Consider the following 18,120-nt stretch of genomic DNA (forward strand, 5'->3'; position numbering starts at 1 on the left):
AAACCGGAATGAGGGCTCCCACTAGTGCAACAGGGCTTCCCCCCCCCTCCTCCTGTGTCCCCAGCAGCCCCTGAGATTGGCTCTGTGGGTGTCAGGAGAACCCCAGAGCAACATGCAGGGGGAAAGGGGAGGGGACCATTCCATCTGGCAAGCTGTTGCACTGATGGAACACTTGCCGTGATGCTGTGTTGATTTCCTCCCAGTTCCACCTACTAGAAGCACCCTTTAACTAGTTTTGGCAAAGCATATTTAGCAAGCTAATCCATCCAAAAGCTGTAAGGTCTGGCAGCTAAAAGCTGCTCCAGTTGCTGGGCTACGAATAAAACTGCACTTTGAAATCCTGTTTATCCATGGCATTTTTCCTTATGCAAACGGGGATGAACCTTTTGCAAGCACTTCCAGCTGGAGCATGAGGTCTCAAATAGCCCGTAATTTGGGTAACATCTCACTTGTTCCCTTCCAGCAAGACCACAAATATGAAGGAGATCTTGAAGAAAATCAAATAAATGAAAGCTGGCAAAAAAACCTGTGTGGTATTGTGTCAGGGCAACACTGGAGAAATTTTTATTCTACATATGCGTGTCACCCTGGGATCCTATGGGATAAAGGGTAGCTTATGAATATAAATAAATAGAAGTTGCCTTTTTACTCTGTGCTTGGATGAACTGCTGTCTGAATGTTTCTCTTTCTTTTTTGTTTAAGAGATGGAAACTTACAATGCTTTCTTTATGCAGAACTGAAAGTTTAAATCTTTGGGAGGGGCACAGGGCTTCCCTTTCCTCCCTGTGGCTACAGTTATTTTGGGGAGGCAGGGAAGGATAAAAACTTCTCGCCTACCATCTGCCACTATGTGAACACGGTGAAAGCAAAGTTAGATAATCCTCAGACTGCATCTCGTTCCCCTCTGTTTTGATGGCAGAGCAATAAATGGAAACATCTTTCTGCAGTTGTTTTCAGGGCAGAGAGCTCTCATGTAAAGGATGGCAATTCTGACTTCCCACTGGTTACATGCAGCATCTTATGCTGGTTCATGTATATCCTGGCTGGCAAACCCCCAACATGAAGGTGTTATCTAGCTACCCAAGCAATCTTTCTGCCCCCCCCCCCCAAGATCCCAGCAGTTTGAGTGGCAGTGGCAAAAAAAGAAGCAACAACCCTGTGTCCTCTGTGTGTGCACGCATGTGGGAGTTTAAGGTGGTCATACCCAACACTGGTATGTGGTTTTTGGAGAGTTCACCCAAGAGTACATGTGGTTCTTGGGCCCCCAAAAGTGTAGCCACTCTGGTTGTAGTCTATACTTCATACTGGGTCTCTCTGCACCTTAGGCTGTGTGCATTTCTAACTCTTTATCGCACACTTTTCCCCCCTTGTGCTTGTCAGCCTTTCCACTTCTGTCTTTCCCCTGGGCATGGCTAACTCGAGCACCTGGCTTTCCTTCTCCCTCTCTAGATCTTTGAACGAATCCTGTTTATCTGGGCCATCCGACACCCAGCCAGCGGCTACGTGCAGGGGATTAATGACCTGGTCACTCCATTTTTTGTCGTGTTCCTCTCTGAATATGTTGGTAAGCGATGCTGGATGGCTGCAATGTGCTCTTAGTGCTTGCTGATGAATACTCAAATTGTCATCATTGGGTAAGCTCTGTCATGCCAGAACTGCTTTGCTGTTGGCTGCTGTAGAAGCTAGTAGTGCATATTAATCTGTTCTCACTTCTGCCCTGGATTGGCTTTCGTCAGTTGTATACTGTGCTTAACAGTGAACACAGGTATGGTTTTGAATGCATCTCTAACTGGGATTTCTAGTAGGGCAAAACAAGCCATTAGTGTCTGAAACGCCACTAAGAGTAATAGCTAAGCTGTGTCAAAAATATTTAAATACTTTGCCAAGGATGCCAGCATCTTTCAATCAGGATGCATTATGCATTGAAATGCCTGCATTTCTGTGGTCCAAGGCAAGCCGTTCTCATTCTCCTGTAATTTTTAGAAAGCTGACAAAATGACATAATGGCCAAGATTATTTTTCATACTTATGCACCTCTCATACTTTCATCCCAGGCATTTTTATATTGTGACACCTGTAGATGTTAACTCATTTTGTCTTGTACAACCACCTCATATGGTTAGCCAGTTACCATGATCTGTCTTAGGAGCAGAATGTGTTGTCTGCTCCCTCCCCAAAAAACCCCAATTAAAGCCATGTTTTTCAAATGTTTTGACGGGGGGGGGGGGGGGGCTTCCTGTACACTTAACTTTCAGGAACCACTTGTGTACTACTAACGCCACCTTTGAACCTTGCCTTCACATTCTGTTGCAGAAGCAACAAAAGAACATCATAATGTTTGTAGTTGGGGACGCGGGTGGCGCTGTGGGTTAAACCACAGAGCCTAGGGCTTGCCGATCAGAAGGTCGGCGGTTTGAATCCCCATGACGGAGTGATCTCCCGTTGCTCGTTCCCTGCTCCTGCCAACCTAGCAGTTCGAAAGCACGTCAAAGTGCAAGTAGATAAATAGGTACCGCTCCAGCGGGAAGGTAAACAGCGTTTCCGTGCACTACTTGGTAGGTTCAATAGCTTGTAGTCTGAATATGATTCACTGGACTGATTTGAAACTTGGCCCTGTTGGAGAGGGAAGTTTGAGGATGATCCATTCGGATTATTATTATTTTTAAAAAAACAAATGTTCGTAGTTAACATCCATTTTCAATGCAAAATCATTTTTAATGTTAAATCTAGAGATGTAGGTATTTGAATAAAATTTATACATTTCAACCACCAACAGGATCCTAATACATAAAAGTGTGTGCATTAATAAATATTTGGGTTTTGTTGGTGATAGAGTTATTTTGTGGGTACCCTTATTGTGTTAAGAATTGTATCCTAAAATTTAAGCATGACATGAAGGAAAGGAGTGAATGTGCCTGTCTCGTAACATGTCTTGCCCCATACATGCCCATTCGACTGCTTTGATCTGTGAAACTTGGACTTTTACGAGTGCCACAGAATGTTCGTTCAGCATTTATGAGGACTCTTAATTTTTAGCATGGCAGCAGCTGTGCTTTGGGACTTCCTGCCTATTGACATTAGGCAGGCATCCTTGCTATATTGTCTTTGATGCCTACTGAAAATGTCTTTATTTCAGCAAGTCTACCAAACATATAATCAAATTACCTATATTTGTTTTGAAAGATTTACTGGTTTTACCTCTCTGTAGCAGTGATAATTAGTTTATATCTATTTGCTTTTTAAGGTTTGTGAGTCTTAGCTGGGTTTTATCTAAAATTTTATTATGTACACCATTTAAAGAACTCTTTGATTATGTGGTGTGTGAAGCTTTCCAAATACAGTTTATAAATAAGTTAAAGAGGTTGCATAGCAGTAATAATTTTTGGGAGGGGGAAAGCCTCAAATAAAGAAGAACCTCCATGTTCTGTGACCCACCTACAACCCATCAGAACCTACCTACCTGTGGCTTGGGCTCCTCAGTTTGAGAATTTCTGCTTTAAAGGCTTGAGGGTAGGAACGCTAGATTGGGTTTTGCATCTGAAGCAAGGAGCTAGCTAAGAAATATTGGGACAACAAAGCCATGCTAGACCGGTACTCTTATCCCTTTTGGGCTCGACTGCATGCCATTCCTTGTACTTTTGCTTGTGGATGCTCCTCCTTGACCTGCTAGTCTTGATAGCTGTCATGAACCACCTTCTGCTGCACACGAAAGACTAGCCTTTTATAACCTGGAAACCCAATTTCTGTAGCTTCACAGAGAGAGCAATAAATTATGTATTTTGCAAATATTGTGCAAACATCTGAGCACAAATGAGGCCATTGAATATTGGTAGAGATGAGGATCTGAGGCCATGTTAGATACTCCACCCTAGTTGTAATCAGAAATGAAACTTCACAAATTGCTGTTTGGTAAGTAAGGGCAGGGGAGTTGGTAACTACGGCAAAAACCAAGTTCCATGGTTATTGGTGCAGTTGGCCATTCAGCAAATAGGCATCCTTATTGATTGCTAATGCTATAAATGTGGATACTAAAAACATCTTCAGGATTTCATTATGTTCTTTCCTCCCTGTTTTTTATATTGTCATGCTGACTTCACTCATTCCAAATTCAGGGATGAGGAACTCATAACTAGCCAGATATTGTTTGACTCCCATCAGCTCCAGCAAACATGATCAATTGTTAGGATTGATGGGAGTTGTAGTCCAGCAACATCTGGAGAGCCACAGGTTCCTCATCCCTGATATAGATGTTGAGAATCATGGGAGACAAGATAGAACAGTATGGAACCCCATAGCATTAATGCTATAGGTCCAAGCAGTATCCCCTCAGCACCACCTTCTGGAATCAGCATTCCATATATAAATGGAACCAGTGGAATACTGCACTGCCAGGACCCAACCTGGAGAGCCTGTCTAGAAGGATATCCAGCTGCCAAGAGGCCCAGAAGAATTAGCAGTCACGTTCTCCTGGTCTCTCTCCCAATTTGGTCATCATTAAGCAACCCAAGCCTTTCTGTGCTTGATCCGGGCCTGAAACCAGATTGATTCTGTTGATCCATTTTATTCTCATCTAGAGTTGCATGCATAGCATCAGAATTCAAACTGGTGCTCCTAAGTTCTAAATACCAGCCGCTTCCCTGGCAGCTCACAGTAGCAACTTTTTCATTTCTTTTTTTCTTTTGGCTACTCTTGCCTATAACAGGCTTCCTTAAATAGCTGCTTCTTATCTGTGGTTTGAGCTGTTTCTGTACACATCCATCCCCTAATGGCACAGCCTGTAGCATAGATGGTTGAGTCAGCAAGCCAGCAGGATCTCCCCGGGGAAGCATTTTGTGTGGGAAATGACTGCTTTGTTTGGAGGCAGGAGTTCTTAAGCCTTTATCTCCAAATAAACTCTTGCTTATGCATTTGTGCTGACACCTGTGCCTCTTAATATTGGATTTACTCTCTCTGTCCTCAGCAATGCATTAACCTTGGTCTGCCAGGTCACTGCCACTCATTAACCCCCCCACTGCTGGGGGTAAGTGTTGTGTTCCCAGCTGATGTCCTCAGCCAATTTTTGCGATGGATTGAGAAGTGTCTCACGAAAGGTCTGCTTCTCAATACATGTGTATGGCCAACTGTTGCTTTTTGGCGGGGGGTGGGGGGGTGGGGGGACACAGTCATTCAAGAGCCATACAAGGAGTTTGAAGCACACACAGCTGGGCAACACGGTTCAGTTGACAGGAGATGGCATTTTGGAAAGCACCCAAAGATATTGGTTGTTGTGGAGCTTTTATCAATGAGATATTCTGCATTGAGAACTGGGCACATCTGGATGCCCTCTTCCAAAAAGGACCGGAGAAGATCCGGAAAAAGGCAATGGAGCCGTTGTCCTTAGACACAACACAGGGAAAGGATTCTAGGAAGTTCTGCCCTACAATATAGACAAGTGGTCATGGCTGCTTTCACCTTTCTGAAATTGCCTTTCCATGATTCCTAGTGAGTCGCCTGACCACTGACCTGCAGCAAACTTTGTCCCCTGTGCATTTCCTCTTTCTCTTGTATGCTTGCTGCCTCTTCCAAAGGTGAACACCATTTGCTTGCTGCACAAGCCCAGCTGTCTTTGTGAGATGGCAGAACACTTCTGGGCCTCTGCCAGGGACAGATCTATATATGGAGTGTCTGATGCTCCCATCAGATCAATGGTTTTAGCCGAAGATTGCTGAGCACTGCTTGTTTTAGCTAGTGCTGTCTGACAGGATGGCTTATGGGAGTTGTCAGGGCTGCAGCTGCAGAGGATATTTAGCATCCTACAGGTTGAGCTAGTGCAGGCTGCCAAAGGTCCTAAACCAGCAGGATAGTGGTCATTTGGAAGAGATTTTAGGGTTGCCTTAAAGAGGCATATACAAGTGATCTCCAGCACAGACAGCATCTTGCACAGCAAAAAGCAAGGTAGGCCTGCTGGGATATGTGTGTGTTGGTGGGAATCAAGGACTTGAGTTAATGGGCATTAAAATGGCAAATGGTAATTCACTATAAGGAAGTGTAAAGTAATGCACATTGGGGGGGACCCCCCTTATTTTGCATATATGCTAATGGAGTCTGAAGTGGCAGTGATTAACCCAGAACAAGACCTTGGGTTTGCAGTAGATAGCTCAGTTAAGATGTCAACCCATTGTGAAACCCATTATGAAAAAGGCAAATTCCATATTAGGAATTGTTTAAAAAGGGATTTAAAACAAAAGCGGCAATGCCACTATGCAAACCTATGTTGAGGCCACACTTTAAATGCTGTGTGCAGTTCTGATTTCCTTATCTCAAAAAGGATCATGCAGCGTAGGAAATGGGGCACAGAAGGACAACCAAAATGAGCAAGGGGTTGGAGCAATTCCCTTTTGATGAAAGGTTACAGCATTTGGGGCTTCTTAATTTAGAGAAAAGGTGACTAAGAGTCAACATGATAGAGGTGCATAAGATTAGGCATGGTGTGGAGAAAATGGATAGGGAGATGTTTTGCTCCCCCTCTCTTAATACTGGATGCCAGGGTCATTCAGTAAAGCCAAATCTTGGAGGATTCAGGACCAAAATATAGGAAGTGCATAGTTAAACTATGACATTCGTTCCCACAAGATGCAGTGACGGCCACCAACTTTTATGGCTTTGAAATGGATACCAGCCATAACTGTTTTACCTCTATTGTTGGAGGCAGAATGGATCTGAATAACAAGTGTGGAGAGTGCTATTGCACTCGGCTCCTGCTTGTGGGCTTCCCATAGGCATCTTGTTGACCGTTGTGAGAACAGGATGCTGAACTATAAATGACTCTTGGGCCTGATCCAGCAGGGCTCTTTGTATGTCTTAAAATGTGCCTAAATGTAACACTCAATTCAGCTATCTGATCCTTGGGCAAAAGTACAAAATGTCCAGGTTTTCTTCCCCCAAAGCAACAATTCAAAGAATCAGGACTCTCTTAATGCCCTTTTAAATTACAATAATTAAATGCCAGTGCAGTTGAGAATTAATGGCTTTTTGTGTGTGGTCCATGTTCCCCTGACTCCAGATCTCATAAATTCTCCAATGTCTCTATTAAAAAAAAGGGATATTTGTGACCGCGCAAGATGCGAGAATGTAAAAGAGAAGACGAAATAAAATAAATTCCCCAGTCAAAGTACTATAAAGAAGAGAATGTTGCATTGATTCAATCTTTTGATTTTGGGTGGGGTGGGGGGAAGCTGAGGGACACTGTAGTGTATGGAAATGACTTCCTATTATGCATTTCTGCCCTCATTGTTACTTCCAGTTTGCTCTAACCACCTAATTGTGTCTATAATTAGAAACTGAGCACTCTTAAATTACATTTGAAAAGTCAAATTCTACTGTCCTTTCCCTCTTTCTGGTGCCTTGGTTGGCACAACTATCTGCTGCTGGTGTACAGGACAGGTATTAATACTAGAATGACAGCTTGCCTGCCTGTATTGCTGCCTCGGTTAGTGCCCATCTGGCAGCATCCTGAGCCATCACTTTTGTTCAGCACTTTTGTGCTGAACTGAAAGTAAACAAAGCCAGCTGAGTTGATGCCTTCAAAATGCAAAGATCATTTTAAAAACAACATACGTATCCGTGGCGATGTCATAGTCTAAATGAGCAGTGGATGCGTTCCCAGTAAGGCAGGAAGAAATACAGTACAACCTTTATTTGGCAATGCCCTGTGTGTTTTAGAAAGCACCGGCAGGCAGAACCATGAGCTGGGCTCTGGTGTCAGTTAACTCCACTTGCTAGTTCCCAGTATGATCTTTGGGTTTGTTGGTTGAATCTGAGTCCAAAGAGCTTTCCTCTCCCTGGCAGCCACGTACATTGTGAGCCAGAGATGCGGATACTAATTTACTCCTAACCTGGCTGCAGCGTGCCCTGTGATGTGGTGTCAATCATAGCCCCATTAGACACTTCTTCATGCCAGCCTCGAGTGACTGCTGCAAAGCTGTTGGCTGCCTTTCAGCTCCTGTCGGAGCCATATGTTGGATATCCAGGTTCTTTATGTGGGACCTGTCGAAGGTTCTTACAGAACAGATGTTCGTGTTGAGCAATATGCTTGAGAGAATTTTCCAAAGCTCCTCATTTGCCAGGACTCTTGGCTCAGGTTATTCAATGCTGATTGTGCTCTTTGCACTGATGGCCTCTGTTGGGGAGTGGGGAGCTCAGATGGAAGTGAACTTGCAGCATTTGTCTGTCTTCCATAAACATCACTGTCCCTACTTTCAGATTTCACACCAAACCATGGTGGTATATCATGAATAAGGCATCTAAGTGTTGGGTGGAGATTGGAAGATAAAGACAGTCCCTGCCTGCAGACTTGCAGTCTAAAAGACACAGTACAAAAGAGGTAGAAGCAAGCAAATTGAAGCAACCTGTTCTGAAAGTAACAAACGTTAGCCAGTAGCATCCGTTCTGGACAGGTAGACCTCCCTGCCGTTATACTCACATGCACAAACAAGTAGCCCTTGAACCCCTAGCAGATGATAAAGGTCCAAGTTGGCTTCGGCTCTCAAACCAGGGTTTGCAAATGGCTACCAAATTAAGATATCAAGTCATGTTTTGAAGCTGGTTTGCAAATGCTGGTTTGCATGAACTGTGGTTTTCCATTCTATTTGAATTCACAAAGCATTGACAAACCACATTTATGACCCATGGTCTGTCTCGAGAGGCTACTGCATCATGGAGAGAGAGGTGTGAACTGAACAAAGATGCATTCTGAGCAGAGAAAATGAAACCAGACAAGGAGCTCTCCAAGTAATGGTTTGCCTATTGTAAATTTAGAAGCTCAACCCATGAAGTGGGTTTTTAACCACCGTAGGTGTAGTACAGCCATATACCTCCTTGTTTTGCTGACTACCCCTTTGTACTGATAACTGGTCCATTTATTTATTTTTTTGATAGATGATTCCATTGATTAAGATGAAGAAGATGATACTGGCCATGTTTGAATAAGATAGGCACAACATTTTTGTTTACATATGCAGCCCCACCTCTCCTCCCCTTGATACTTGTAGGAATCAAACCAGGAAGTAATTTGAATCAAGAAGCCCTGGTTACTGGATTTGGAACAAACCAGGATATTAAATCTCCAAGGCACAGTTTGACTACAACTCCCTTCATCCCTGCCCATTGGTCATGGTGGGTAGAGGTCTGTGGAGTTCAACAACATCTGGAGGGCCACCTCTGATCTAATGGTTCATTTTCACACTACACGTTCCAGTTTCTTTTTTCCTGTTCAACACATTCTTAGATTTAGCTTCTGGGCAGGCATCTGATACAGAGGATATTTCTTTACCTACTACCATGAGGAATTTTGAATTTAACAGGTGATCCATTAAATCGGGGGTGGCCCTCTAGATGTTGTTGGGAGTTGAAGTCAAACCCCTTTCTTTGAGACGTAATACTTTGTGTTTGATACAGCTCTGACAAACTTGAAAAGTCTGGAAGAAAGGGATTCCACATTTCCTGGGAATTTTAATTCATCGCAGAGCTCTCCTTAACAGTTAAGAAGGTTATATGCATACATGCATATCTTTATCTATCTATGTAAATCTGCTTTGTAATTTACTCATTTTCTCCTGTTCACTACAGCAACATTTGAGAACAATTGTTACCCCTCTTCCTCTGAGATTCTTAAATACTGAACACCCAAGCCACTTTCCTTAACCTTCTTTTGTGTTCTCAGGCTTTCTGCTTAAGTAGTCTGAAAAGACTGTAAAAGGAAAATGGCTTCATTTCTTTTCAGTGTTCTTTCTAGCGCTTTCTCGTAGCTGAAACATTTTCAAGTTCTCAACGCCTTTGTTAAACTGTGATCCATTATGGTGAACACAGCACTCCAAATGAAGCCTTAACATTGACAAATGGAGTGAAGCCGAGTTCTTGAGGTGTGGAAACCATGTTCCTGTTAATGCAGGCTAGCATAGCCTTGGCCTTTTGAGCCAATGCACCATATTGTTGGCTTGTGTCTCTGTGCAAGTTTTTGTTTCCAGGAAAGTATAAAATGCAAAGTAGTAGCAAAGAAATCAGTATGTCTTAACCATTTGCAGCTGGAATGAAAATAAATAAAAATGCTTCTTCTGCTCCTGTTTAAGATGTTATTCCGAGTTCTGAAACCAAAGTTTCTAAGATACTGAACATTTTTTATTTATAGTCACCTCTATAGCTGTATTCTTTGTATACAAATTCTTAAATAAGGCAGTTCTCTATTTAGAGTTAATAAACTGTTGTGTAAACCATAGTGCAGAATATTATAAACCTTGAACATTATTGGGTTTTAGAAATAGTGATTTAGAATGCTCTTAGTGCTCCCTACAACTGCAGCTCAGTAATATTATCCCCATATTTCATATTGGGGGTGGTAGTGGTTAAAACTAAGCATGGACTTCAAAGTAGCACTAAGGAGATTCACTCACTCCATGCTAGCATTTCTGCTTGTCTGACGGAACTGTCGCCACCTCCTCCCTCCACAACCTGTTCTACCAGTTCCGCAAACACTCCAGAGCTGATCTGGTGGGCAGGGGAATCCCTGCTGCACTAGTGGGACTCGTTGTGCTGGCTCCTGCTAGCACAACAATTTAATTGAATCTGGTCCAAAGAGACTGGTTTACCTGAGATCACCTGGAAAGTTTGTGGCCGGGCTATGATTTGAACCAGGGCATCCTAGTTCATGCTTTGCCACTATTTTACACCGGCATGCAACTTTTGTTCACTTGAAGAAGGCTTCATATGATCCAGGCTTCCACCAGAGCTAAAACTCATGAAGAAACAAGCGAATGCGCAGAAACCCTTTTCCTTACTAAATGCAGAGCCAATAAATCCATTTATTAACCACTGCCTCCATTTTCTGAATTAAGGGAAAGAGATTCTGGATAGGGGTGGACTCTTGAGATTAAGGGCTGCTCCACTTGTGTGTGCATCTCTAGGTGTAATGTGTGTATAAAGTGTTAAGGAATGTGGCACACATCCCCTGCACACTTGGAGATGCAGTAGACACGCACTAGGGAACCGGGAGCATCTGTGGCTCCCTGTCAAGCGTTTGGAGATGCGCAGCATCGCTTCCCACCTCCTATGTGTTACTTGTTTCCATGACAAATGCTGCTACGCTGCAGCAGCCACATAGGGCATGTGAGGCCTATCTGAGCTTTACATTCCTACTGCCACGGGGCTTGTTAATTTAGGATTGTTACCTTCACTCAGGTTATTGATATGCTGCACCCCAGCTTTGGGGGTCCTAGAATAATGTAGAAAGTGTAGGTCCACAGAGCACAGGGGACTTGGAGTCATACCCTGCGATTTATTTGCACTCCTGGGGGTCTTTGTCCCCATAGTCAGGACATTCTTCCACACATCATGCCAGAGGACTAGCTGAGAGATGGGACCCCAGAGCGCTGGGTGCATATTGCACAAAGTGCCATGTGGTCCCTGTCTCATGCGTTAGTGGAATAAGCTATGAGTGTGCATCATCTGTTCACCAATGTCATTCCTTGGCCAATGATGCTGCAGGGAGAAAACAGCCTTGATTATTTTGTGGCCTAGTTTTTACAGACAATAAATGTGGCAGTAAAGCTTGCAGTGGACTGAAGTACTTCAGGCTACAGTTGGGCTCACATGATGAAATTCTTGCTCCTTCATTAAAAAAAAAAGTTAATACATGTCAACCATACATAGCATGTTGGAGGTAATATTCCTGGGCATGCTAGCTTTCTCTGTGTAAGGTTTTACCATTTTATTTTGCAAGTTGGGAACATTCCATCATTTGATTTCCTTGTCTTCAGTCTGACATAGTTTTCCTCTTTGCCTACGGTTTGCCAGAGCCCACAACTTAACTTTAACCTTGGATTTGCCTGTATAAACAGTTGTGATTGAGTGTATTATTTATTAATTAAATTTATGCACTGCCCTTCCTCCAAGGATTACATAACATAATAGCAAACAAAACAATAATGCACCCCAAACACACACAGTTTAAAAGGCCATAGAAAGGTTTCAGAGAAGAGGAATGTTTTTGCCTGGCTCCTAAAGATATATGAAGAAGGTGCCAGGTGAGCCTTCCTAGGGAGAGTATGCCACAAACCGGCAGCCACTGCAGAAAAGGCCCAGACCTCTTGTGGTCATCAGATGATTGCCAGATCTGGGTCGGTTCATATAGGAAGAGGTGGTCCTTGAAGTATTGCGGCCCTGACCCTTTTAAATGATGCTGAATGCCTAAAGGATGGTGGTACAACTTTTTCCTCCTCTGAAGCCCCATTTAGAGGTTATACTCAATGCAAAAGAGCAATGCACGAGAGCGAGGTTGCACTGAATAGGCTTGGCTCCTATGTTGCACACCAGCTAGTTCCTACCTTTTGGCATCCATGTACGCAGCACAGATGTCTGAAGAAGGGAGCCTCCTGTGCAAAGAGGTGGATGCCAGGGGTGTGTGGATACCATGTCAGTGTTGGTGTGTATTATGTCAGTCAGTGGGGCTCCTTAGCATAGTCCTACTTACGCATTAGTCCCACAAGTGAGTGTAACTGCTGAGCAGTGCTTGGAAAGTTCGTTTTAAAAATAAATGGGTTCCACTTTACCTCCTCTAAAAAGGAATTAGTTCCCATTCCAGTTCCCCTCCTCCAGAAAGGAACTAGCTTCATCCCCACCCATTTCATAGATAGTCCGTTTAGTCCTTTGCATTTTTTTTTCAGCCTATGGAATTTTACAAACTGTTCTGCTAAAGTCTAAAATATACTTCAGACAAGTAAAAAAAATACTCCGTAATGGATCAATTGTTTTATTTATTTCCCCCCAACAATTAGAATTTTTAAGCTTAAACAGTAGCATCACTTTTTCAGAGAGGTATACAAATGGTAATTGCAATGAAACTCTTACATATCTAGATTTATAGTACATAAAATTATTTACTCTCTAGGCTCATTGCTTTTTCTCTGGGGGGGACGCATACCTCTAAACATTTTGTGAATGTCCATTTTGTCCATTTACTGTATTTATTTTTCCCAATTTGAACTATAAAATGGGGATTTTCTTGAGTCAAAGTGAGAGTACCCCTAAACATTTTTTAAAGAAAAAAACACTGTCTAGACTTATTACAAAATTTATCAAATGCATACCTGGTATACCACCTACCACCCTTTAATCCACTCTACAGATAGGCTTACCAGTAGTAGGCCACAAGGCAACTGAGAATCTACTCCAACCTTAAAGGGCTAGAAACAGCAGTCACATCTGCACCATACACTGAAAGCCACTTATATCACTTTAACAGTCATTGTTTCACCTCAAAGAATCATGGGAAATGTAGTTCATTAAGGGTGCTAGGAATTGTATTCAGTACCCTTAACAAACATCATTTCCCAGGATTCTTTGGGAGGAAGCTATGACTCTTAAAGTGGTATTAGAGTGCTTTCAGTGTGCTGCTGGCATAGAATGATCATTTGCTTCTTAGCCACTGCACTAACTACTAACCTGAGTCTAGCTTCATTCTGCAGGAACATCTGACCAGCAACAGCCAAAGGTTTTGGTTCCAGACTCAACAAGGTGCCCTTAAACCACTGTGGGTTCCTGCCCATTGAAATAATTGAACCAAATTTTAAGATGCCTGAAGTTCTACTTGATAATTAAGTGTGCAAACTTGAAAATTGCAACCGCAGAGATCTGTGTAAATTAAAAGCTTTTGTATGATTTCCATAAGACATTTCAGTCTGAAAGAGGGCATCACATCAATTTTCTCTCTCTCATTCACCATGACAGCTCTCTTGATTTCACAAATAAACAGAGAGGAAACAGTATGAGCTAAGGCCAGTAGAGTATAGAGTGCAAACCAAGAATGAAAAACAAAGAAGTTTGTGATTTACTTGAGATCATCACATAATCATCCAGTGGTGAAGTTCAGCTTTCAATAACATCCTGCCCAGAATCCTTCTCTGTTAGGTTTTACTACTATCTCCAGCCTTTTCTCAAAAGAATAGGACAGTTTTCCTAAATACTGTTGGTCATTTCCTATTTTACATATTTAAGAGTCTCTAGTCTTTTAGCTGATTAAAATAAACCTTGTAGTGTGAAGTTGCCAAAGTTTGTTCCGCCCTAGAATTTTGATTTAAATGGGAGCTTTTTTTAATTATTCAGAGGGCGTCAATATTAATTGGAGTAGATTTTTAATCCATGGAACTGTAAGCAAAGGGTGCACTTTTTAATTTTGTGAGACCGCTTTGATTTAGGTATGTTGCTGCATTAGGTGATGGAAAAGAAAATATTAAAAATGGCCTTCCCTCCTAACAGTGAGTGGTAGGCTTTTTGAATGAAATCTCTCAAGTGCTTCGACTTTCAAAATGGCACCTATAGTGCTGTATTGATAATATTAAAAGGCAGTCAACTGATCAAGTGCATTGCTGAATGGCAGGCAGCCGCAAGTTAAACCATCCCACCTACCTCACAGCAGACATGCATTTAGCCACACTCCTTTCTTGAGCTAGCGCTGCTCCCTTTGACTCTGCAAAAAGGGCTCTCCTCTCCTGCTGGGGTCCAAAATTAACTGGAGCTGAAAAGACTTGGAAGAGCCTGTTTCAATGAGATTCCTTTAATGCCGCTAGGCTGGTTGCGGTGAATGGCGCTTTCCTTTCAGGTTTGATGGGGGAAGCGGAGGGGTCTCTTTATGTGAAGACAGTCCATCATCACTGCCGACACTAATTGCTTAGAGCTAGATTTAACTTTCAGACCTTTGATGGGTAAGAAACTGTTTAAGAGGTGTTACGCTTTTGAGAGTCTGCAGAGTCTTTTCGTGAAGCTGCAATTAGTGTTGATGACAATGTGCGTTTCAAAGACTCAGGGTGGGCTGCCTGGGAGAATCTCCCATCTCGCCTTCCCCGACTGCCATTGCCAGTTAGTCGCCTGCTGCCATCTCCATTACCCTAATGTGACTCATACACTGTTTGCTGCTGGGCTGCCACAGCATTGGTGCCTTCCTGCTGTTCAGTGATGGCTCCCACCCCCACCCCCACCCTGAAGCTGGAATGGTGGTGTTTAGGAGAGGTATTGGTCTGAGGGTAAAGACAAAAGCTTGTGGCCCTCCATCTACAGCAATTAATACTTTAAGCTCCAAATAGCTGGCAGGGCTATTACACATTATTGCCATAGAGCATCTCTGTGCAGAAGACTCCAAGTTTAATCCCAGACATCTTCAGATAGGGCTAGTTAGAGGTGTTAGGATATTTCCGTTCCACCTTAAAAGGGAGTAGGATGTTTGTGTCACAGCCTGCGTATTTCCTGTTCACAGGATGTTTCTGTTTGTCTTTTGTTTTTGTTTCTCTCTCTGTGCCTGAGACATCAACGCAGGTAGTCATGTTTTCTTTGTTCTGACCAACGCGGAATAAAATTGTAAATAATGCTCTCCTGCGTGCATCTTTCGCTGTGTGAATTCTGCTGATAGAGCGTGCATCAGCTCTGGAATGTGGCAAGCTATTTCCGGGAGCTCGTGTCGCTAATTGCTGATACTGTATCTACGGGAGATCGATGGATTGTCCGGAGGCGACGTGGAGTCATGATGGACTTTGTCTCCCTGGCAGTATCCCAACAAGAGGTCCCTGTCTGAAATCTTGGAGAGCTGCTGCCAGTCAGTGCGAACATTACTGAACTTGATTGACCAATAGTCTGCCTCTATATAAGGCAGCTTCTGACACTCCTATGTTGCTTCTTGAATCAATAATACCGTTGCTCCTTCACACGATACCAAACTTATTCCAGTTTTACTCATTGTTCCGGGGCCAGTCCTACCATTAGGTAAGGCAGCCTCCTCAGGTGCTTTCCTCAGCTATTCGCCCCAAACCCCCTCCCCAGCCATATTCTTCTGTAGCCGCACACCCTGTCCTGACCTTCAAGTGCACCATCTTGCCTTTCACAACAGGTAACAAAATACCTTGGCCCAGCGCTGTAAATTAGGTTGTAGGACCTCACCACAGTGGCCTCACAGACAGCTGCAGGAAAGAGTGTTTGGCCCTTTCCTTCATCATTGTTTTCCTGTTTGCCCTACAGCAGGAGGAAACAGAAGTAGTGTACCTATTTTTTCCTAAGTAAAGCAAAAGGTGGCTGGGGCCGGAGCTGATTTAGATAAGCAAAACAGCAGAGGAGGGCAAAATTGAAGTTCCCTTCTTCCTACATCACTGCGTAGATCAAATTTGAAGATCCCTATGTGGTCACGCCTAAGTAAAAATAAAATAGAAGATCCTATCATGGCTCTCCCATCTAACCGCTTGGAAAGTTTGAAAATTATGGATGTCTAGAAACCTTGCATTTTAGCTACTGAAACGTGCTTTCTAAAAAACATTTTATCCTAATGGACTTTCCAGATTTTAAATGTCGCCTTCTTAGGTTAGAGGGTAACTAAGACTATGGAGGAGGGCAGCTTATTTAAATGAATAAAGGTAAAGGACCCCTGACAGTTAAGTCCAGTCGCGAACGACTCTGGGGTTGCAGCGCTCATCTCGCTCTATAGGCCGTGGGAGCAGACTTTTGTCCGCAGACAGTTTTCCCGGGTCATGTGGCCAGCATGACTAAGCCTCTTCTGGCGAAACCAGAGCAGCGCACGGAAACACCGTTTACCTTCCCGGCCGAGCGTACCTATGTATCTACTTGCACTTTGATGTGCTTTCGAACTGTTGGCAGGAGCTGGGACCAAACAACAGGAACTCACCCCGTCGCAGGGATTTGAACTTGAACTGCTCAGTGGTTTACACTACAACAACAGCCGCTTCCCATTTAAAGGAATAGCTCAATGCATTTCCTCCTGCAAGGATTTTATTTTTTGAAATGGACGCTAATCCATTCCAAAACTAACTCCCATGGGGCTGCGAACTCACAAATCCTGCTCTGAATTCAGCTTGTAGAGTTCGGTGCCTGCCTATCTGCATCCCAAAGCAGCTGCCCTTCCTGGGCTCAGAGCCCTCAATTCCTTGAACCAGAGAACTAGGCCAGTTGCTCAGCAGTAGCTCTTAACACTGTAGGAGGTTTGAATGGCTTGTCCTTGGCTTTTCAAAAGAATCATGGGTGAAGCGTAACCTCCTGTTCAACACTGCCAGCCAAAGCATCTCTTGCTAGGGACGTTCTGTGATATCCATTAGCAAGGCAGACACCACTGAGGCAGAGAGTGGCCAGTTTTGTATTCCTCTGCTGCCTTTTAATGGATTTGACAATTGTATCCTGGCATCAGAGAAACCACAGAACGTTTGCACAGATGGATGGAGCAAGAGGGGGGGTGGGGAGCAATAGGTCTTGATTGACAAGGAATGTCAATTTCTGGCTTGAATCCTGCCCTTAAAAAGTAGGAAGAATTTGGAACTCTATTTTAAAAAACAATTCCAATTCTGTAACTACAAAATCAATTGCTATTAAAAATTTACAGTGGTACCTCGGGTTGCATACGCTTCAAGTTACATATGCTTCAGGTTACAGACTCCACTAACCCAGAAATAGTACCTCGGGTTAAGAACTTTGCTTCAGGATGAGAACAGAAATCGTGCCCCAGTGGTGTGGCGGCAGCAGGAGGCCCCATTAGCTAAAGTTGTGCTTCAGGTCAAGAACAGTTTCAGGTTAAGAACGGACCTCCGGAACCAATTAAGTACCTATTTTTTGCCCTATAGGACGCAATTTTTCCCCTCCAAAAATGAAGGGGAAATGTGTGTGCGTCCTATGGGGCGAATGGTGTGCACCAACCCCTCTCGCTCTCCAGGCTTCAGGAAGCTATCCGCTAGCCGTGGGAGACGCAGCTCTCCCACGGCTAGTGGAGAGCTTGCCTGCACCCAGAAGCTTGGGGCGCACTGAGCTCAGCACGCCCCAAGCTTTGGGCTTGGCGCAGCACTCCGCTAGCCGTGGGAGAGCCGCGCCAAGTGGCGCGGCTCTCGCACGGCTAACGGATAGCAACCTGATCTGGGGGTTGGGGTCGGGAGAAGCTCGGGCTTCCCCCGCCCCAGCCCCGCACCTGGGGGGGAAATAAATTTTTTTTTCTTTATTTCCCCCCCAAAAAAACTAGGTGCGTCCTATGGGCCGGTGCGTCCTATGGGGCGAAAAATACGGTACTTAACCCAAGGTACCACTGTATAAGGATGCACTATCGTTTCAGTA

The 18,120-nt window shown here is 43.7% G+C and overlaps 1 protein-coding gene across 2 annotated transcripts in view; it reads left to right on the plus strand.

Annotated features, from left to right (window-relative positions):
- TBC1D22B (TBC1 domain family member 22B) overlaps positions 1-18,120 on the plus strand; it is a 41,374-nt gene that overhangs the window by 13,942 nt on the left and 9,312 nt on the right. For both annotated transcript variants that reach the window (XM_083445784.1, XM_083445783.1), the window contains exon 8: positions 1,450-1,564. In XM_083445784.1, the coding sequence (XP_083301910.1) occupies positions 1,450-1,564 (115 nt within the window). The remainder of the gene's footprint in view (positions 1-1,449; positions 1,565-18,120) is intronic.

Source organism: Podarcis tiliguerta, assembly GCF_965153285.1.
Source record: "Podarcis tiliguerta genome assembly, chromosome: 6".
NCBI lineage: Eukaryota > Metazoa > Chordata > Lepidosauria > Squamata > Lacertidae > Podarcis > Podarcis tiliguerta.